The sequence below is a fragment of the Phlebotomus argentipes genome, unplaced genomic scaffold (assembly GCF_947086385.1).
Source record: "Phlebotomus argentipes unplaced genomic scaffold, Phlebotomus argentipes genome assembly contig_15, whole genome shotgun sequence".
Taxonomy (NCBI): domain Eukaryota; kingdom Metazoa; phylum Arthropoda; class Insecta; order Diptera; family Psychodidae; genus Phlebotomus; species Phlebotomus argentipes.
In genome coordinates, this window is record NW_026776181.1 from 13,573,306 (window position 1) to 13,597,206 (window position 23,901).

The following is a 23,901-nucleotide window of genomic DNA, read 5'->3' on the forward strand; positions in this document are numbered from 1 at the left end:
GTCACAATCCAAATTAAGTTGCCTGTATAATTCCGGATCATTTTATGGCCATAAATTCCCATTGATTTCTCTCCTGTGTCAATCCTTGCGGTTTTTCATACGGAAAAAATGTGAATAAAAATTTGCATGAAGATTTTACAACACTTCATCAGCAGCTTCTGTCAAAGTTCGGTTTGACAGAATTATTTTTGCTATCTCTTCGCACTCACTCGTGCTCAGGTTCTGTTTAATTGTAGAAAAGGGAGGTTTATTAAAAATCATCTCACGTCCTTCATTATCATGCTGGATGCATCTATCATTTCCCCACCCTGTCAGAATTATCACATTTTCTTCACTGTAATACAGCGACCGTTCGTGAAAGTAATCACGAGAGAGAGAGCCTTATGTCTGCGAGCTCTTCTTGCTATTGGATTCTCAGTAATTAGATCGGAATGCGGTAATGATTCGTACCAATTGTTTCTACTTTATTAGGTCCTTTTTAGTGGCATTGCACTATAGAATAGTAAAATACAATTTGACCATTTGTGCAAATAGGCTTTCGAATACATCAATACAGAATAATGTTCTAATATCGTGCAAATTCGGCTTTTCAATTTTCCTCTCTGGAATTTCAAATATTTCTCCGTAATTTTGATTGTTTGTACAGATGGTAATGTTCAAGAGTGGGGCTTTAATGCCAAATTGATGCTAGAAGTGGAGAAGATTTATTTTGTCAAGTAGAATGAATTTCTGAAAATCTTGTAGAAATATTTATAGAAATTTCATTGTAGAAACATCAATTTCAGTATGAAATTCGTCATATCTTCTGCAGTGAGATAAGTGTAATAATTTCCTCCATATAGCGATTAGATAACGATTGAAGCTGGAATGACTAGACAATGTATAATTCGGTGTGTTTAGTTTTCCTTATCTTTACTCAAATTGTCTTTGTCCTTTCATCCGGGTTTGCTTTGAAATCATCTTGTCTTCCTGATTACAGTAATCCCAGACCTAATTAGCATAGTGTGAATATAACAAAGGTCTGATCCTTCTGGTTATATGTTAAGGGCGAATTATATACAGTATATTGTAATGTGTAAGGCGTATTGATAAAATTGAAGTCGAAAAAAGTCTCGAAATATGTCATTTAGTCACTTCTTCTCAACTTTTTCCACACTTCCAAGGGTGTTTCCGCGAATCAAGTACGAGCATTGAATGATGATTGGAAGCGTCACGTGAAGGTGCAAAGGCTGAAGAGGTGATATATTTTGCGAGAGCGAGAGAGACACCCATGAATAATTGACAAAGAAACAGTGAATATGAGAGAGGGTGGCAGCATAAGAATGCCGAAAGTGTGCTGGAGGAGGAATGAGTTGGATTGGAATGAAAAGTTGATGCAAATTGGAAAAGTTACGATTCAACATGGTTCAGCGTCGTCTTTTTCACTCCATTCCTCACTGTCTCTTTTGCCAATGGCATTCTTCTTCAACCCGCGGCATTTCTGCCTCTCGATAAATTTAAGCAACAATAATTGAATAGTGTGAATTAAACTTCTCTCTAAAGCGAATGTATATCTTTTCAAAATGAATCCAACTTTGCTGTGCGAAAATGAACTTCATCGATTAGAAATTGACAAATATCTGACTATTTGCATTCTCAAATAAATACTTCTGTGACACTTTTCCCGTTTCCCCTCGTCTCAACACACATTTTCATGGGATGGCATCTTTTATATATTTTTTTTCCACTGCTGGAAGTGCGTGTGGGTAAACGAACTTGATATTTGACTATGTCTCCCCATTTATTTTTCACGCTATTTTCGCAATAAAATTTACGATACACATATATTACGTGGAAAATACCGAAGAAGTGAGAGACAATGTGCGTCACACACAAAGTTTTTGTCTTCTCCCACTCAACCCCCGCTAAATGTGTGCCACACACCCTTAGAAGAAGGAATTGGGGCTCTCCTCACACACTCTCATATCTTTTTTTATTATTATCTCACACCCAGTGGAAATTGCATGGGTGGTTTTCCAAATGGAAAACACATGATAAAAACACAATTTTCCAAATAAACTCCTCCAACTTTCCACCATGGTGGATGTGTGAGTGTGTATGCGTTAACTTTTCTTGAGTGGAAAATGGTCTATGAGTTTTCTGACTTCTTTCTCTGTGCCCTGCATGAGCAATTTGAAGCGTAAGTTGAAAATCTTACGGATTAGTAAGGGTTTAAGTTAGGAATTGGGGGTGAATTGTGTTGACTAAAATAGACAAGTGACAAGTTATCGTAATTATGCGTACTATTTTTATTCAAGTGAATGGACAGGACACATTCATTAATCCTTTCCTCGCGTTCTTCAGGGTGGTTGTGGAGAAAGTTCACCGAAAGCATAAATATAACTCTTTTTACTCGAGGCAACCACTTTCCTAATTTACATAATTTGGTGTGACCTTTTTTCTTGTTCATTCGCAATAGACATCTTGTCTTTGTGAAAGAAAAATAGGGTGGCTTTTTGTATGAAAATTCACACCCACCCATGGAGAGAACATTGCGTCTGTTTGCGGTCTAAGGTAAATCCAAGGCTCCGCCTAAAATGAGCTCATTTAAGGGGAAGTGACTTTCCTTCCCGCCGCTTTATCAACTAAGTACACCAATAATACGACTTCCTAGTGTATTTTTCACTCAATTTTATACAATGCTCATTCTCTCTCTCAATGACAATCATCCCCTTGCAGCCCTTCGTCTTCTCCTCAAGCAAAACACAGTTCATATTAAACCATTATTGAGAATCTTTCTCTGATTCTCTTTAGACACAGAGATTGGAGAAATGAGAAATGTACAATGAGGGAAAACGAATGTGAAAGAGAATTGAAAATTTCAATCGGTTCTCTTGTAGTATGGAACATTTATTTGAATCTATTGAAAAGGATTTCTGTTCGGAGTTGGGAAAGAAACTTGCCACACTTTTTCTCAATCCTGTGTGTGTGTGAGTGTGGCGTGTATAGGAATTTTCAACACATGAAAGAATGAAGTGCTTCCATTAGAAGGAGAGAAAATAGGATAGGTACGCTGATGGTGTACATAAAATGTTGGAATGTTGGCTGAAATTTTATTTGTAGAAATTTTTATCCTCATTCGTACTTAAATTCCACTGCAAAATTCTGTTCTCTCCCTTTTTTGAACACTCCAAGAACTTTTACTACGTGTGCCTCGTTCAATCTGGATGGCTTCGGGGCAGGAAAATGCCAAAGTGCTCTTTTATTTTGTCCACCCGTGGAAAAATGTAATTAAATTAGTGTAGGAAGAACCGGTTGGATACAAGAATGTTCAGTGTTTTTTTTTCTTGGTCTTCGTAGATTTTTAATAGCAATTGCAATTTTCTATATTTCTATATCAAATGATACTGACTGGATATTTTTGTTTCTTCTTATCATACTTCACTTGAGATTGAATATAATCCTATAAAGAACTCTCAAATTCACTGGAGCCTCTCCACTTAAACAGGCCCTACATATCAAACCATATTCTGCCATATCGGTAGAACTCTCATATATAATTTTATATTTCTCCCATGAAGAGCTTCCACAGTCACGCGATATGAAGAACACAAACACTTTTCGAGATATTCACTTATCTATATTGGACGAGGGTTAGTAAATAAAGCGCTGATAAAAAGTGGAAAATTGGTAGTAACAGTTGTGTTGTATCTATTCTAATCTAAGGAAAGTGGACGTGAATTTCCTCTAGCGTGGTGTGACCAATCGAAATCGATTTAATTGAATCCAAGAAGTCTTTCGTGATAGCTAAAGTGTGATTGACGGAAAAGGTGAAAGCAGATCAGTGATGTTGATTACGGACATACTCGTACATCAAAAGTGTGTGAAAAACCCATCACAGAAGGACTGAAAGACGTCAGAGGGAAAGCTCATGTGTAAAGCGAGTAAATCGTGAGGAAACCAACAAATAAGACAATGATTGACGATGATGGAAGTGTCAATATTCGTGACCTATTTATGTATCATGGATTATTATGATTGTATTTGTGTGATTGAAAGAAAACGAACGCATCTTTAATTTATATTCACTTTACCACTATCAAAGTCACTCCAAATATTTGTGCCCTCCATTTGGAGTTAAATATTTATGTTCGCTCTGTGAGTTAAGATGATGAAAGAAAAACAGTTTAATTAAATTTCCCTCGAGATTATTCGCACGAGAGCTATTTAGACAAACAGTTAAATGAGCATTACAAGCGTGAAAATTCATTCGCATACATGCTGATACTTTTATTCTATGGATATTTCCTAATACTATATATTTAGAGCGCAGCAATGCTATGGGATACGGATGAACGGAGTGAATGTGGTAAAATATTAAATGGAGATCAAATTGTCAGATTAGTTAATCACAAGATTATGAAGCAGACATAAAATATTGGTCTCGCGATTTTAGAGAATTTTGAAATCATAAAGAGCCATTAAATATATGAAAGTTCATCCAGGATTTAAAGCGTCCTCTTCGCACACGGTGCTGGTCTTGTCTGTTTTGTTTCCCCTCCACTCGTAAAAGTCTGCCATAACTTTAATTCCACTTGATGGCCACAAAATAAATTCCATCTCTGAGATATTTTTGGTGAAGAAGCGAGGTGAGGGATTAGATTGTGGCTTTTTTGTGATATTCAGTCTCTCATGTTCTTACCATTCAGATTTTTGCGCGTCAAAATAATATTTATGTATATACAGAGAAATGTGTGTGGTGAAATTCTTCGTAAGCCTGGCAAGAACGGACGACGAGTGAGAGCGACCCAATGTTAATGCCAAAGCGGAAACCACAAACATCACTGGATGCCCCGTGGTGGAGAGTGGAGGGACGACACAGAGGGTGTGACAGTGGATGAGGGGTGAGCAGGAATATGAGAGTTTCGGTGGAGGGCCAGAGTTTTAGCTCTTCATAAAGTCATATTGTGCATGACATATATTTATCCTCCCTCTCCACCCTGACGATTCACCCTCTGAATATGTGCTTTTTTCCCTGTCATGGGCGGCATTATCCTATGAGGAGGATTTGCGATATTGCAGAAATTTTTATCAATTCTTTTGTCATTTCCTAGCCATCATACAAACACTCGTTTCCTCTCTATGTGAAGCTTTCGCTGTGGCCACAGGCGAAGTTGATTTAATAATATGGATTTGGATTTCATCATATACCCCAACATTTTCTCCCTGAATTCCTATGAAAAGACTCTCTCTTGACGTTGTATTTTCAATTTTAGTGCAGCGTTTGAAGGGTGTATGAGAAACTGCGCAAATCAATGGAATATTTTAGAAATATTTCAAGCATTTCTGGAGATTTTCAAATTGAAAATAAATGAAATCTCTTTTTATTGCAGTTGCAGTATGAGTTCTGTGGTTTTACCTGTAAAGTTTGCTTCAAGAGATCTAAGCATGTTGTGTAAATAGAAGAATTTGTATAATATGCGTCTATCCGGGAAGTTCCAGAGAAAGACGCAAACTCTCAACTAAAATGGCATCTGATGAAGAGGAAGCGAGTAGATTGAAGATGGTTTTCATTGATTCTCTTAAGTTAGTTCACAAAGTGTACAAATAATCAAATATTTTCCATCAATAAACAAGGAGATATTACGACATAATATTCCTTTATCAAAAGTAATATCAAGCAAAAATCTAGCTGTATTTATCCTGTTGAAAGCTCTTGAGAGGAGATTTCTTCAAGTATTCTCTATCAGAGGAAAAGAGCGTGCGTTGCCATTCAACTCTTTGAGGTCTAATCATGTGGAAAAGCCACATGAATTTATTTCACATGCGAAGGGAGAAATAAGCGAATCTGACAGTTTAGTGGTTTAGATGGTTTTCACAAATTGTGTGTGTGTGTGTGTGTGTGTGTGTAGAAGTTTCCTCGGGAGCTATGGTGAGGCGTGGGTGGGAAATTTAATAAAATTTTTCCCTGACTAGAGTGTGTCTGCAGAAAAGTGCCTAAAGGAGAGAATTGTAGAAAATTAAACTGTCTTTTTACATTTCCAAATAATTAATTGCGGTGTTTTTAAAACTTTCCTCAAACATTCTGGCCTATTTTAATGGAAAAGGATGGTGAAATGTAAAAATGAAATGCGTTCCTCATACATAGAATTTAATAGAAAAAGTTCAATCAATTCGATAAATATCTCGGCGGGGATAAATTGATTGAGTGTTTTTAGCTTGGATGTTGTCCTTCTCGCCTGTGTTTTTTTAACACCCACCAATATTCTGCTCTCCAAACAGATTGTCACTTTGTTGGCTCCATGAATTACTTGTTGCAATAAAATTGGCCAAATCGAAATAGTATTGACATAGTCATGTTTAATCAATATAAGGAAACAATCGGTGTCGGAGTCAGTATAAAAAGCCCATGTGTGTGAATCACTTTTCTCTGTTTGATAAATACATGTATGTGTCGTACATATATGACAATATCACGAGGTACATTATGTACACATTGTATATAGTTTTCAATATCTATCTCTCTGGGCAGAGCAGGAAAATGCGAGGAAGTGTGAGATGAGTGAGTGTAAAATTTTCGGGGCAACGTATGGTGGCGAAAAAGCGAAAAAAATATAGAAAATTCAATTACATTAGAATGCCTGTGAGATGGTGTCTGAAGAAAAGTGGAGAAATGTCGACGGTCCTCGTTGGAGGGCGAGTGACAGAGGGAGAAAACAAGTTTCCACACTCAAATTCATGGCTCATTTGAGAAATTCTCTCGTGAAATTTCTTCCCCTGAAGAAAGGCTTGAAGTCAGAGGAGGAAAGGCTCACTAGTTACATTGAAGAATGTATAGGGCTTTCTCAACATTTCCACTTTGCAGAATCAGAGTTCCACTACGCTCTGTGATAGTGAATTTTCTGTGTTGGGGGTGTTTCTATATGCGAGGGAAATTGTGTATGATGAAAGCTGCTATTTTGCCAAAATGCACGAGTAAACAAACGCATTCGAATGCATTGTAGCGCAATAGTTGGGAAATTTAGTTTTCACCGTCACATATTTTGCATTAACACACAAAATGTCGAATACACATTTATATAGCATACATGCACTCAAATAATGATGCATATAGGCTGTAAAAGTCATCGCTCTCAACATAATTTTCCAGAATTCTCAGCGAAATATTCCACGACTAATTTATATTCTCTGCAAACTTTACAATTACATACATGACTTTGCACTTGATAGTGATTTTTCCTCGCATATTTGCCACAATTATTTGATGAAATTTACTTGTAGCAAAGAGAAGTTGACAATGTTTCCCCAATATTGTGAAATCCTCACCGTAACGAGAACTACATATTTGATATTTGATTTTCAAATCCACCGGGAGGAAGCGTAAAGTTAGAAATTCCAGAGAATTGCTTTCAGATGTTGTCCGACAAGTGGAAATGGCTGAAGTAAAATTATCTTTCGAGCGTAACCAAAACTTTGAATGCGGTTAAATTTTGAAGTTTATACAAGCGTTATTATATTTTTGCCTAATCATCTCAATGAGTGTATACACCCTGAAATATGCAACCGACATTGCCACATAAAATCCCTCACACTCCGAAATTTCATCGTCATGTTCAATATTAATCCCGAAATTTTGTGTTTGATGGCACAAAGTGAAATTCATAACATACTCAAATTAGTGATGGGAATTAATATGAAAGTAATTAAACTACGTTTCATGGCGTAAAGTCTCTTAATATCCATCTAATGAGTAAAAGTTTTGGATCTTGTCTTGAGTTTATCGTGAAGAGAGGTTGAATGTTGTGAAAATCGTGTGGATGAGAAATATTTATAACGTTTCCTGCTTTGAATATTGCAAAGTTCCCTTGCTTGTAACCTAGTCAAAGTGACTTTCCGCATTCAAATTATTTTGTAAAGGTTGGATACATACTCACGTATGTACGTATGTAAATATTTGATATTGCAAAACTTAGGGAAAATTGATTTCCCCAGACGATTTTCCATCATCTGCACTGGAGCTAATTTTTCTTCGTTTTCACGTCAAACTCAAAGTGGTGATTTTTTTTTCATTGAACAGAATCCAATGGGAAATCAATGTGTATTCCTCATATTTACAACTCTGTACGCATTTTTCCTTTATGTAAAGTCACTCATTGCATATTACACAGTTTCAACACTCTGTAAGATGTGTTTACAGCGTGAATAAAATCTAGGGAAAAAAGTGGCGAACGCGAATAGTAAAAGATGTTTCATTTCCTCACAAAACACGGAAAAATTCGACCCTTTTTAGCAATCATTTGCCAATATTTCAATGTAAAATCCATTCTTACATTCCTCGTAAAAACATAAATTTGTTTTTCCTCGCATGATGGATGGACGAATGGTATTATCAAGTCCTTTTGGCTATAAATCAGGAAATCTTCAAATTTTATTGCTCGATCTTCACAACGCTGTATATTTTTTTTATGGGTGATGCACGAAAGTGTATTTTGCGAATGTATGCAAAAAAGGTTGAATCTCGTCTATATAAATTTTCTATATATCTCTATTTGATTTCGGGTTATTCATTTTCCCTGCCTTTCTTCGCGTGTTTTGTGCTTCTGTCTGATACACATAATGTGTTATTTTTCGGGGGTGAAAGTCGATAGTGTTTTCCGAGATTTCCTATTCACTTTATCGTCATTGTTTCCTGGCGGAGGCACAAATTTGCCTTTGGAATGAGGAGACAATCTGAGGCGGAAAACAGCCCAACGATGACATCTTTATCGTGTCCAACAAATAAACAATACCCACAGTCGTGCCAGGCGAGACGCTTGGGCGGGAGGATATTGCAAGATAATGATAAAGCTCCGTAATCCTTGGTTGCTACGTCACCAGGCGGCAGGGAATCAGATTCCGGTACGTTTCTTAACACCCCAACAGACTTCTTTTTTCCCCCCATCTGCACCGCACAATGCCGATAGCATTTCACGCATTCATTTATGTGCTGCACAATGGGAATGAAATGTGGCTCGTCTGAGATGGTGAAAGAGTGTGGAAAAATACGGAAGCTGGATGAATTTCGAACACATGTTTTGGTGGAAGATAGAAGAATGATGACGTGTCTTCGTGCTCTTGATACTACTGGGTGAAATTTTGAGGATGAATGCGAAGAGTGGTGGTAGTGAAAATAACTGCACGACAGCGAAGAGGGAAACTCAATTGAAAAATTTATTGAATTTCCACAGAAAATTCCTGGTAAATTGTGTCGATCGGGTGTTATATGTTCGCATTTTTTTACAATCTTCATCCTCTTCTTCGCGCATCACGAACGGTATATTTCCATCGGGGAAAGCACTTCTTCTTCTATACATAAGCAGAAAATTTACCTGAAGCAAGTTCACTTGCTCCCCATTGAGAGAAATATGGGAAAATATCAAGAATGGTGTGATTGATTTTTCGGAGAAATATGCAATTGGGTGGAATGATTTGAGGGTTTATTTCTTAATAGTCAAATACATTATATACATATGCAATGCATGTATCAAAAATAAAAAAATTACGGGCAAGTTAACAATTGGGAGCAAAGCTGTATAGAAATATTTTTGCAGACTGAAACTCAGAAATGTTCGCATTGCTATCCAAATGAATTTTATTGTGTAAATATTTTTCTGAGGAAATTATTTGTTTTCACCTACGAGTAATTTGAATGAGCCACAAATGAGAAAGTGGATGGCCTGAATGAGAAACACATTTATTTTCTTTTTATTCAAGTTTGCAAATTTTCGAATCTGTTGGTGACAAGTTTCTTGCTTAAAATTTTGTTTCTGCAATTTCATATAACTTTCACGTTTCTCCTTTTTCCATATCATACGACTTTTGTTCGCATACATTTTTTCTCTCCCTCCCTCTAAATGTTGTTTCAACAGTTTGATGGATAATTTCGGAGCTCCCTGATGGGAAATTTGGGGTGTTTTTCATTTTGTGAATGTTCGGTCTTATAAATACCTATAATTTATTGTATTTACTGTATTTAAATTGTAGAGAAAATAACGCGTGCAATGCATAATAATTGCAGTCGAATATTTGCCTATTGACACGAAATTCTGAAAAATCGCACCAGAATTCGTGGCAATCTATAGAAATGTGTTCTGTATTTGTGCATAAATAAATTATACAGTGTGGAGAACATAATGTGGGAACATAGACACAACACAATTCACAGAACAATATCAAATTAATTTATTTGTCATCACAAATTCTGTAATAGTAACAAATTGGTAAATTTATTCATCCCAGCGCTATGTTAAATGCAAAAGCTCACCACTCACACTTTCATCAGTGCGAGCTCCCCCATACTCCTGAACTTGCGAAATTTCCACTCCATTAATCATCGCTGGTGAGCAGCTGAGACACTGGAGCAAGAGTAACATGAGCAGCAAATACTTCATGGAAATGTTGGGGCGTCAAAACGCATAGCCATTAAATGGAGTTGCGAATCGCAGGCCACAGTCCATATCATTATTCCCTATGTAAAGCTCTCCTGTATGTAAATGTACATCAAATGTATGCGTTTGCATACATTTGTCGTCAGTCACTTTCCAGCGGAAGAAACAATAATGAGAACATCTCAGAACACATTATACATTCAGTCGTGGGGTTCATAATTCTGGCAATGACTCAGAAATTATAACTAATCTTTCGCGTTATAAATATTGACACCCTCGGCCAATGCAAATCTCATTGATGTGGTGTAAATGATGCGAGAAGAAGATGAAAAAATGTGTTAATGAAGTGAGATCCGACGCAATGACTGTCTCGGAGATATGATGAATAATTTATTCAAATCAAATGGTGGAAATTAAAATGGAAAAATCATTTGACTGAGGAGATTTTTCATCCCGTCTCCGACGCTCAAAGATGGCAACTTGGAGTATTACGGACAAATTTCATTCACCATGGTTCGTTAAATGTCGCCTATTAGAAAGTGATGGAAGGGAAAAGAGAAAAGCTACCAGGGAATGAAGAAGAAAAATGCGATGACGACGAAACGTTTCGTGGGTGGGTGAATGAGAAAAAATCACTTTCCGGTCTAAAGGAGGGAATTTATTGAGTAGAAATTGTCAAATTCGTCCTCTTTATTGCACAATTTTTTCTTGTCCCTCTCTTTATACCCTCCGTTTTTGGGATGAATGAGGTTTGCTCCTTCAATGTTATCCTCAGACTTGGAAATAAATTGGCAGAGAAATCAAAATATTTTGCCATTTCTTTTCTCGCTCTCACACTCTGCTTGTTTTCACTGAAAAATCGCTCCTGTTTAAGGATGATAAAATTTCAATACATTGAAAATTTGCCTAATTCTCCATTTGTAATGGCTAAATAACTCATTGAGGCTCTTCCGTTCTTACCTTGTGCTATTAATATTGATGGCCTTTTGTAGAATATCGTTATCTACATACATATCTTGCGATAGTTTATTTGTGGAAAAACAAGAACGCGTTTATTAGAGCCAGATTCAGCTTATGAGCCGACTATGAAGAAAGTTTACCACTTTATTAAGTGATTAGCTGAAGCATAACTATTCAGAGTGTTACTCCGGAACGTAAGATAAATCTGTATAAACAATGTGCTATATACTTCAGGTATTTGGCTGGAAGATAAAATCCCTATTAAGTAAATTGGAGAGGAAAATTTCGCGATTGTAATAACCTGAGAGTGGGAGGCAGTTTCACTCAAAGCTGGAAAACAATTTGGCAAATTGGGGCTGGATAGTAAATAATTTATGCTTTCAACCAGCGGAGAAAATTTGAAACTCGATAATTGTTAATTACTAACGGACACAAGAGAGCAAAAGAGAGAGAAGGAAAATATTAATTAGCCTACGGAGAAGCACAATTCTACAGAAAAACAGCATAATGTCCGTGGAATTTTTGTGAAGAAAGCGGTAATTGGTAAAAATTGAAAGTAAATAATTATGCTCTGGGGAATAACGTATTCATTAGTTTCATTTAATTCACTTTGCAGTATGACAAATTCATTAATTGCAGAGCCATGATTAGTTTAAAATTTCGGTTACAATAAAGGCAGAGATAATAAGAGTTTCCTCCAGACAACACGCGCTGCTCCAATTCATTTCAACATCCTCGTGGCTAACTATCAAATTACCAACACATTTTGACTTCTCATACCATCGTGAAAATATTATGGGTGGAAAAGAGCTCCCGGGGAAATTGTGCTCGGGTTGGCGTAGCACATTTTCGAGCGCCGCACACAACCCATCTACTTTTTCGTGGAAAACACATCATCAATCCCCACATTGAACGGCCATGTGTCGGTTTTTGGTCGATTGAGTGTGGGTGCGAGAATGGAAATTCAGAATTTTCCCAGTGGCAGACACCCTCACTGAATCTTCTCTATCGCATCCTTCGTGGTGAGATCATGTGGAGAGGAAGGGAATCAACAGTGAAATAATTCACTGGATTCACTGCGGAAACATTGAATCTGGACACGGGCCAAATTACCATCATCCGTCATTTTATATATGTGCTGTAAAATAAAGACAAAATGATCCTAATAACATGCACCATATATATATATTCCCGTGGTATATATTATTTAACTGTGGATGACGGTGATGCTTCTGATCCATCAAAATCCCTCATGTTTTTCTCCCCACCTTATTCATCCTCCTCCGCCTTCTGGCATGGAAAGTGAAAAATTTTTCATCATCCATGTGATTTACTTGATAGTTTCAAAATGAACTAAAAGACCACTTTAAATGGTAAATGATGGGTAATTTTTCTTCACCCATTCAAAAATCCACACACACATTTCGTACCATTCTATAGAGACTCTCTGAATGAGTCAATGCAAAAAGTTCAGCTTTACATTTTCCTTGACATTTTCTTGTTTGGTGCACAGATATTTCTTATGAGTGCTGGGAGAATGTGGAGGGTATGAAGAAAAAGGATCAATCTCCAATAGCGGAAACAAGAGAGTTCTGGTTGACAACAAACTGTCTGTTACGAATATTAATGAGCCTTTTCTTCATAGAAAAATTTCCATATCCCTTCCCATCATATTTTCCGTCATCCAATTTTCCATTCGTATTTTTTTTCTCCCCAACATCCACCTCACATTTTCCTAGATAGGAAGGCATAATTTTTCTGATGAAAACTTTTTTGTACAACGCGTCCGCTTCTAACTTTGAATTCACCACGCGTGATTCAGTGGAAAAATTCCTTTCGATCATTTTTAATTATATTATAACACTGTGCGAAGTGTCTGAAGGAGAATAAAGGCATACGCGATAATTCTCGCCTCATTGAATATCTGAATATTTTAAGGGAGGGAAGGGAGAGTCCTATTCATTTTACAGCCTATATTCATTTTTTCGAGTGTGAAATTCACATTCCTCTCACGTAGTGTTACTCTCATCCTCCTGATGAAAATAATGTTTGTCCTCTAATCTCATTTTCCTTTTTTTTCCTTTCATTTATCTATTTTCCACACCCCGAGGTGGGTGTCAATTTTTTGCGTGCAATTTGCCACTTTGCGTTATAATTAAATTCGGGGAAATTAATGCAAATTTAACTGTGGGCTTCAACCATTACTATTTATCATTAGGAATCAGTGTAATGTCCTTTCTCTGCTTCTTTTTTTTTCCTCTACACCCTTTTTCAACTGACTCTGTCCCCATGTCTTGATCCTCTCTCCACCAACTCCAGTCACTGTGGCACACATCAACCCTTATAATTAAGCTTTGATGTAATTAAAAACCCTCATCCGAAGTACTATACATCGCACTCGCCTCAACATATTTAACCATTGATGAAAGCTCCCAAACCATAAGGGTTCGTTTCTCCTATTTCCTTCCATTCACGGACAAACCCTCTGGCAATTTAACCACAATTTGATTTCACTCTTTCTTTCACGCCTCTATTGAGAGTAATTATTTTATTTGACTGAGCGCAAGAAATGAGTACGGAGTAAATGAAGGAATTAAAAATCAATTCACTTTCCTTTGTACAGCTATTTTTTGTCTGTGCGCCATGGGCGAAGTTTAATAACTTTCTTCGTCTCCTTGTGCTATATAATGGCAAGGGCTTTTATTGCTAACAGAGATTTTCTCATCGTCTATGAAATTAACATTAAAAGCTAAGACTGCCGCACGAAGAATGCTTTTTTAAGGTTCAGTTTAGTGGATTAATTGAAGTGTCTTCCTAATAGTTCTTCTCTGTTTCTTCTAATCTCTCAGCATATCGATGTAATTGCACTTGAAGTTTGCTTATTTGCTGAGTTGGAGTTTTTATTTCACTTGAGGATGGCAAATTTTAAGTCTAAATAACTCAAATTGAGCACACGCTTTATTATGTAGTTAGTGAGAAGGATTATGTGTGTATTTGACTAAAATTTTTGAGATTCTCCGTCATAATTATAGAATCAAACTTGATAAATCTTAGTACAAAGGGAAATGTACCTACATAATTATGCAATTAATACATCAGAATGTATAGCAATGAATAGAATGAGATTATGGAATAATTATCTGCACGAAAGTATAGTATGAAAACATCCCACTCGTCAATGGTGGAATATATCCGCAGTTGTGAAGGACAATTATAATTAAGAGCGGATGGACATGTAGAAAAATGAATAATATTCTGGGCTTTGCCACTCACATTTTATTACTGATAAATTACATAAATATTACATCATATTAGTCATGCGGGGAGGGAAAGTTGCGCCGAGTATTCACTAATTTAATAGATACATACATGCTCATCAGAGAGAGGCATGAATGGGGCTGGATGTTTGCATTGGGAATGGAAATCAATCATTATTGTGTAAACAGTGATACGGTAATGGGGTGAATGAGTGTATATGTATGTGAAAAATAAGCCATTTATGTAAATTAAGAGAGAGAGAAGAAAGTGTCACTGCAGTTTGATATCTTTCTCTCAACAGAGGAGGAAATAATTTGTTTAAGAATGAAAGGAAATTGGATGATGGTGTGGGATTGAGAATGGCATAATTAATTGCTCCACTGTCTCTCTCTCTCTCTCCCTTTCTCACTTGCTGTCGTCACAGTGCTATATGAAGTGAGTTGCTGAAGGAAGGCGCAAATAATACATACCAGAAAGTGGAAATCCATTAAGAAGGAAAACAACCCACCATCTAGTAAATTCCAATTATAATTGAAAAGTGTCATCGTAAATAAATTTATCTGGCAAAGTGAAAATTTCTACATTTATTGCTTCTTAGGGGTTTCTTCTCCGAAGTAATCCCCTAATTCTGCTAAATTCACTTTCACGCTGACGTGCCAGTGTCTGAGTCCACGAAATATCTCTGGGAAATCTCTCACACCCCTTTTTTCATTCTTACATTATCATCCATGCCATTTTGCCCAAACAGAACTGCCACACAGAGAAATTCTACATTAATACGATGAATTGTTCTCGTATTTTACATTATAGGGGCTGAAAAACAAAACGCACACCCTCACACCATCAATGAAAATTCCCTCTATGTGGTGGTGTCTAATTTCAACAAATTTCTGAGTTTCCGGAATTATTCTAATCTCTAATTAGATCAAAATACAGAGTACAAACACTGGTCTTGGAATTTATTTAAGTGTCTATCTTCTGGTGAGCGTTGTCTTCGTCTTCGTCTCTCCCTCATCCACTTTCGCTCGCAACAACCCTCGCCATATACACTTTCACACCAAACCAAATCCCCCAGCAGTTCGGTGGAGCCCGCCCAAACTCTGGGGCGAGATAGGGAAGCAAAGATATTCCGCGTGAATATGGAAATGTGGCAAGTGAATAGCAAACGGAAGCATGAAACGAGAATTAAATGAAAATAGTTTATTTATTTGTGTGGGAAAAAGGAAAATACAGATAGAGCGCTGCCGGGTGTGGGGTGAGAGAAGGGAAATATTCCTGCTTGTACTCTGGGAGCTCTCAAGAACCCTTCCCTTCGGCTCACCCTCATTATCTGATAACAAGATAAATGAATGGTGTGCAGAGAGGCGATAGTATTTTCCATTTGGAGCCTTTACTCCACAGGCTATCATTGTCGTAAGTCCGCCTTTTACCTCCATTTCACTTACATCAGAAATAAAGCGAAAAGAATGGCTACAAAAAGATGTTTAACAGAACCCTCGTCCATGTTAGCAATTCACTAATTTCTCGAGAAAGAGCCACGCAAGAAGCGCAACAGAGTGAGGGTATTTTAAATGTGGGGCTTTTATGAAACATATTTTGAAGACAGAATCCTGAATATTGCTTACGATGCTCAGCATTTAATACGTTTACGTTTTTGGACAGATGAAAAATATAGCCAGCGTAGAGGAATTTCATGAGACTTGTAGCAATTTTAATTCTGTGCCTTCTCAACATTCAGGACGTTGTTAAGGATATATGTGTAAAGATGACTTTCGAAATAATATATTTAATTAGCCAAGAAGCTTAATATTTTGTGATTGTTTCCAACTACTCACTCTTTGACTGTCCATATAAAGTCTGACGTCGGTGTGGGTGGGGCAAAAAGCCTGAAAAGTCCAACTGGATGGGTCTTCAACCTGGTCTCTCCATTGTCAACTTTTGCCACCACGCTAAGAAGCTTAGGACACATGAAATGGAGAGAAAATAACCTCGACTGAGCGACAAAATATCAAACATAACTCGAGACATTCACTTTTGGCACAAGTAACAAAATTATTTTCGACTCTCACACACGTTCTCTGAGCTTTCATGCTCGAGGATTAGAGTTTCTCCCCTAGCAATTTTACAAGGAAGCTCACGAGAGATATGAGGAAATATAGGAGGGAAAAAAGCGGAGCAGAGAGGAGCGAAGGGGAGAAGAATGGAACACATGACAGTTTTTCCAGCCCAAGGGATGAGCTTGACACTCAAATGTCCAATTTGTGGATGAATTTCACAGGCTGTTTAGGAGGAAAAAAACAACCCTCAAACAAGCTATGGAATGAACATTCTCTATTGGCTGAATTTTCTAACGAATTTATGAGAAAATTTGTCACTTGAATCACTCTGGCAGTCAATTCGTGTGTATGCGATTTTATCGGAAAATAAGTGAGGCCACGATGGAAAATTGCGCATCGGGAAAAAAAGGAGAAAACTAATTAAATGTAACTAGAGCAAAACTAATGGCAATTCTTTCGTCCAATTCGCATCTATCTCCTTACACCCTCTGTCCGACCAATGTAAAATACTTTCCTCCAAATTGCGCCACATACACATTCTCTTGTGGGATTTTCTTGAATGTACTTCTGAGAGGAAAATGCAGTGGGGAGCATTTAAGTTTTCCTACTATCAGCGAGAAAACTTTTTCAATTAAATAACATTCAAACATGGAAATTGTATTTGGTATTTTCCTAATAAATTTTACACTTAATTCCTACTTCTTCCGCTCACTTTGTTTTTTTTAATCCCTTTTCTCGCCCACTTACATATTTGCGTCTGTTAGAGTGATGTGGGGGAAAAAGTATGGGATTTTATCTTGAGGCGAAAATTAATATGTTCCTATTTTCTCCGGGCTTTTTTTCCATTATGAAAATTCAGATATGAGATAACAAATGGATCGATTACGTTAACAAGAGAGAATTCGGTGAGCGGGTTGAGGTGAGAGAGAACGAAAAATATGTCGACATTGATGTCTTTTTGGTAGTTTGGTGGGAAAAGAAGAAAAATTAATGGCTTATAGTCTACGATCGTGTCATAAAATAATTAATGTGGATTGCACGAATGTGTGGAAGGTTTCTGTAAATTGAATAGAAAGGCTTTTTATGGCTCGATCGCTATTTCAGATAAACACCCGTCGTTTTGCTTTATGTTATGTAAGAAAGACTTTTGCTTTTGGGGTGGAGAAACAATGATAATTTAATATTATTGACTATATTTCACCCTTCATCTCATAAACTTCCCAATAGTTATCTGTCACTGACAAAGGGTGAGACGTGTAATCAATTTTCTTTCTTCTTTCTCTTCAGGCTTCTTTTTAAATTGAAGCTTTGCAAGTAGAGCATTTTATTTTGCTTAAACGACAGTTGAGAGCGTATTCACATCGGCAGAAAGCGATATGAAGAAGTCTATAGTCATGGGATTTACCCTAATCGCAGAATCTAAATCCTCCATTTGAGTCATATAAAAGATGAAGGCGCATAAGAAGGCGCTCGATGAAGTTACGCTCATAAATCTTCCATTGCATCTATTGAAGCATTGGCTTTCATTAGTGCCATTAACTTTTCCTATCAAAAACTCAATGTGATTCACATTTTATTGCATTAGGGGCACTTATAGTATCTTCCTGGCATTAAAGTTCATGCTGGGTGGGATCAGTTGTCGTGGTGTGAGTCTAAATTGCTGACGGGGTGAGAGAATAAGTTGAACTCTCTCATCTGCTGAAAATGTTTTGCTGTAATCCGAGTAAAGACAGAAAAAGGCATGTGAGCAATTAAAGTTTCATTCATTCGTGCAAGATGTGCAACATCATGTGAATTCTCCGTCTTATTTTCCCATGCCATCAACTTAATAAACTTTGATAAGATGATTAAAACGGAAAGCTTCTCCATCTTTCAAATGCTTCTTACCTTTTTCCATTTGCTTGAAACGCTTAATGGTTTGTATGGGAAAACTTTGAAAGGCTTCTCACCGTGAAAATACAGTGAAACTTACTTGCTTTTCGTGATTACATTGCAGACAATTTCGGGAGCTTTATTTTCTTTCATGCTAAGCGTCTTAACGTACACAATGATAACCTAAATATTTTCCCTTCAATTGTCATTTTCACGGAGTGAAATTTGCTGCATCTACTAGAATTTTGAACAGTGTAATTTGTGAAAAACTCTCTGGGAGAATTTTCGTCAGTTTGTAGGGGTGAATAAAATACTATGTAATATATAAATAACAATCGTCTTAAGGCTCAGGTGAAATGGTGCACTTTCATCAACGGTACGATTTTGGGTTCTTTCAGTTTTAAATAGGAAATAAATATAAAATCAATCAAGTGTGTAATAATTTCGTGAGGAGTTTTATGAGATTAAATAAAGTTTTCACATGATCAAGTTGAACTTTATTGAAGTGGGTGAAAGTTTCACTGAGTCACATTGACTCTTATAGATTTTCCAGAGTGTGTATGTCGTTGGAGAAAAATCCTCCAGTCAATTAGACTCACTCCCCTCTCTCCACATTTCCGTCAATTCCTCGAAGGTGGATAGAAATCTTATGGCACAGCATATATGTGATTTCGAGGAGGATGTGTATTGAAGTAAAGTGAGGCAACAGAGTCATAAAGTTGAATTTTCTCTCTTTTATTTCTATTCCACTGTGACATTGAGTGTATTCTTGGGGAGGGAAAGCTTGAGGTTTCCTCTCTTTTTTGGCCACTTGGCCACGGAGGAAGCAAAAGTTGGAATTGATTTTCACGAGCAAAAGAGGCTTGATAAACTGGGAATTGGGAGAGCGTGAAGGGAGGGGAGTTTTCTGCCAGTTGCAGTTTTCCACAAGTATCATTTCCACTTGACTTGATGCGACTAAGAGGAAAAGATTGAAACAATCAGTTGTAAAGGGGAGGGGGAGATCGTTAAATTTTTATGTTCAACCAATTATGATGTAATTTGAAAAGAAGCTGATTGAATCTATGCCCGAGACATTTATAGGATGGCACGGGATTTTGATTGTTAGCCCCATGTCGTCCATACGAAATAGACAAATTTGACATTTATTTCCTTTCTCCAATTTAGCTCTTGTCGTCTGTGTGTCACCCTTAAAAGTATCATCACTCAATGACATTCCCGGAGTTAAGATATATGGTGAAGAAATTTTTCGGGTGACAAATATTTATTTAACACAGTAAAACTAATATTAAACGCCAAAACTTTCTCAACCAATTAATGTTGCTGCTCAGTTTCTGTGTGTGTCAGCAGAAAGTATGTGTTTTTGGGTGTGAGAAGACAGGAAAACTTGTATGGCGATTTTATAAAAGTTTTCCCTTCGTTATTGCCATAAACTTCATTTATTACGTATCGAAAGGGCGGGACACTTCTCAATTTAGCGACAGAAAATTCATTAATTTTTTTGTTCTTCTACACACAATGACATATTGACTCCTTTGCAGAGCAAGCTGGTGCGCTTCGATATTTCATCCAACCAATAAATGTGCTCTAAAAGCTCCTTGTTTTTATTTTATCCGCCAAAAAATACCCTCAATAAGTGGAAGATGAAAAATTATGAGTGATTTATCTTTTGGAGGTGCAAAGGGAGGCAAGAAAGAAGAGCAATGATGGGCGATGATTGAGAAAAAGAGTCCAGCTGCGTGTGGATATACAATATTTGGGGTGAATAAAACATTCACTCATCCATGTTTTACTAGAGATGATCATAGCTTGACTCCATTTGTCGGCCCCTTATGACATTTTTTTCCTCTCTCTCTACACTTTGTCATGGAAAAATTGTGATCTGGGGACAGAGCAATATTGTGACCATCTGGTAAAGTCAGGGTGTCACTCAACCCGAAAGTCATTGCCTGGGATACATTGGTGTTAAATTGACAAAATGGGGGGTGGAATTTCTTCTTCACTCTTGATTGAGCATTTTTCCCTCTCAGCTGATAACTTGGATGTCTTTAATTTCACTTGAATTGAAGTTTAGAATTTCTTCGTTAGTCACTTGCAATGTTCATGTCTGCGCGCCCCCCAACTGACACCGAAGCTCGCACTCTCGAGCTAAAAAGCTTTCTTCTTGCCCCGTCGCCCGCCCGTGGGGTGAGATGTGTTGTGAATGTTTTGCTTTGGATGTAAATTCAACACAAAAGGGTGGCGTGTCGAGTGGCAATATCCAATAATTCGTCGTTAAAATACACACGAAGAGGGGCACAACAATGAGGACGGGACGCAAGGGAGTCAGCTGGAAAATGGATGAATGGGTGGAGGAATAAAGTCTAAATTGAAACTTATAATGCACCAAAGAGATAACAAACTGTTGACGGGCTTTCATTATCTATCTCCGACCGACGTGTATTTTATTGCTTCTCCTCTCCACCCATAGTGGCTGGTGCTGAATAAACTTTAACATTTAACCCCTCAAAACGGGGGATTTTGGTTTTGCTGCAATTGTGGGGAATATAATGCAACACATACACACACATCATGTGATGAATGGTAAATTTTAATGAAATCAGTTACCTCATTGCTCAACTTTATTCATGAGATTTCCCCCACACTTCGCGCCAAGTTGGTTCTTGTGCACAAAACCCAAACTTAAATCTAAATACAATGAGTCGGAAAATACTTGGGACTCTTCTCTGAATGCATATTTGGAAAGAGGTTCGCTGAAGCTCTCAGATTGGGCTTTTCACTGGAATATATGAGCAAGTGCAGGGCTGGAACGGCACTTTTGTGTTCCTATGAAGTGCCTTTATAAATTCACAACTAACCATTCATGTGCATGAGTTTAAATTCCCACTCGAATTCTACATATTTCTACTCCTAACGTATTGTCTCTATTTATTCTATTTATATAATCTTCTCACAAGTTTTCTCATATTCCACATGCCTTTCGCAGAAAAAGCCGAAGCAGCTTTGAGTGGAAATTCTTTATGGGTGTTTGACTGTGAAAATGAAATGCATCATATCAAAAGAAATCCCACAGAGCTTCTAATTAGGTGGAATTTGAGTTGAAGACTCTTTGTGGTAGATTTATAATATGTGATGTGATAAATCCCAAAAACTCTGCTACGACCAAATACAATAAATCATCGTTTCTGGTATTAATGTTTTGACGTTCTGCCATAATCTTATTAAATGGGTTTCCTTTCTTCCTTTGCAGAGGTGTCCTGCTACAAAATCAACAGGACTACGAGGGCGCTGTGGAAAGCTATCAACGTGCAATTCACTTTCGACCATCTTTGGCTGGTGAGTTTGGCGTTAAAAGAAATAACTGTTGCGTGAAAATATTCGTGAAATTTGTAATTATTCGGGTATAATTGTGAGTAATCTTGGGTTTCAATGGGAATGAGGAGATTGTCTCATACGAAATGGGTCGGGGGTTGATGTTCTAGGTATGATATAACCATGGAAACCGTAGAGCAATACGCAGTAAATCATCATATTCATAATACCATTTGAGCCCCATTTATTTTCTCCATTATGTCTTGATTACACTGCAACTACCATTGAACTCATATCTTCTTCCGTGCTCCCTTCACTTTCAAATTCTCTATTGCCCTTCTCCACTTCCACCCTCGGCAGTGATTCTCTTGTTTCTCTTTCAACACATAAATGCGAATGTGAGGTGTAGTAGTAAAATTTATAATTGGACTTGTAATGAAATTCATAGTGATGCATTCTTCTTTGACTTCTCATTTGCCCTTCCAGTCGCTTCCCAAATAATGTGAGTATGAGGGGATGCGACACAGAGGGAGAGAGAGACAAACAGAGAGTGAGATATGTATGGTGAAGGAGTGGGGAAAAGATCAAATGCAAAGTGCAAGATTGCAGATTTCTCTGGCAGGAATTTATTCCGACCATTTTCATTGGAAAGTTATTGTATCGTCAATTACAGTGGCAACACAAACAAGTCGGAAAATAGCACACCTCTCCTCACTTGCGTTTCACAGAGTGCAGTGGTGTGGCATGATGGGTGGAAATTCTGAGGTTTTGTGTACATTTGATGCATCAAACGATATGTGTATCTATGCAGAAAGTGTCTACAGTGAAGTGTAGGCCAGAGGGAGAGGGATGATGCGTCCAAGTGGAGGAGAGGAAAATGCCATCCGAGTCCGCCTCAAAAGTCTACATAGGTACATATCACAATTCAGGACACGAGCAAAAGTAGCAAGACCACACAAAACAAATCCAACCGGCTCTAACCAATATACAATTCACTCATTTGCATACCAAACATTAGCCTCGGTCGAGATCCTCACACGAGAATGAGATGACAATGCTTCTGGCTGCCTTTTTCACTGATGCACAACGAAATGAGTGCGAAGCGATTTTCCATCCTCGACCGCTGGTTACACACAATTCACATGTCCATCCTTGGGTCTTTGGTTTCCTGTAATATCTTTACAATTCAGCTTCCACCACAAACTGCCTGCAATTATCACGGATCTATGGTTGGAAATCGATTTCAATTGCATTCACATCGCAAACTCATATACATCATACCCACGGCCATGCACTCGCCCAATCGCATTTTGTCCGTCCACTGCATTTTCCGTGTGCGACGAATTATCAGGGAGGGAAAAAACGCATTCTCTCGCAAATTGGATGACGGGATTTAATTGGAAATTCTTGTTGCGGATAAATGAAATAATCTCATTCGGTGAAGCCTTGAATTTAATCATCACAGATGTGGTGAGCAAAAGACAGACACACTGCAATGAACTGCAATGTGAAATTTGTGACTTCTTTGGTTTTTCTATGATTGAGTGGACAGTGAGAATTATTCAGCTTCTGCAGATGGATTGAATCGATGTGTGAAGTGGTTAATTCGTCGTTATCCGTCGAAACAAAGGTAAATGATTTCCACAGTGTTTGCATTTTAAAGTGTGTCTCACACAAAACCCCGGGAAAATTTCCCCGGGAACGCAGAATAGATGGTAAAATGTATATTTTCAAATAAAATGGTGATACTGGGGAAAGTTTTGCCATTAGAATCTTGCAGTTAATTGAATATGTTTCCATGTAAAAGCACTATTCTCCACCCACAGCCGGAGAAATGGAAGAGTGAAAATGCAAATTGATTTTCCACCACATTTGTCACGACGAACAAATGAACAATGCGCCAACAAAGTGACTCTCTCATTCACTTTAATCATTGGCACAGCCCGCACGCACACGACCGTACAAAAAGACCATAACATTGTGGGCGAGAGCGAGAGAAAGACACTCCGCGTAATGTACATAGATTGAAGCAATTA

General features: G+C 37.6%; 1 protein-coding gene across 1 annotated transcript in view; it reads left to right on the forward strand.

Annotated features, from left to right (window-relative positions):
• LOC132262594 (protein O-mannosyl-transferase TMTC2) overlaps positions 1–23,901 on the forward strand; it is a 77,894-nt gene that overhangs the window by 35,078 nt on the left and 18,915 nt on the right. Inside the window, exon 6 of the mRNA XM_059761904.1 lies at positions 21,804–21,889. Coding sequence (XP_059617887.1) covers positions 21,804–21,889 — 86 coding nt within the window. The remainder of the gene's footprint in view (positions 1–21,803; positions 21,890–23,901) is intronic.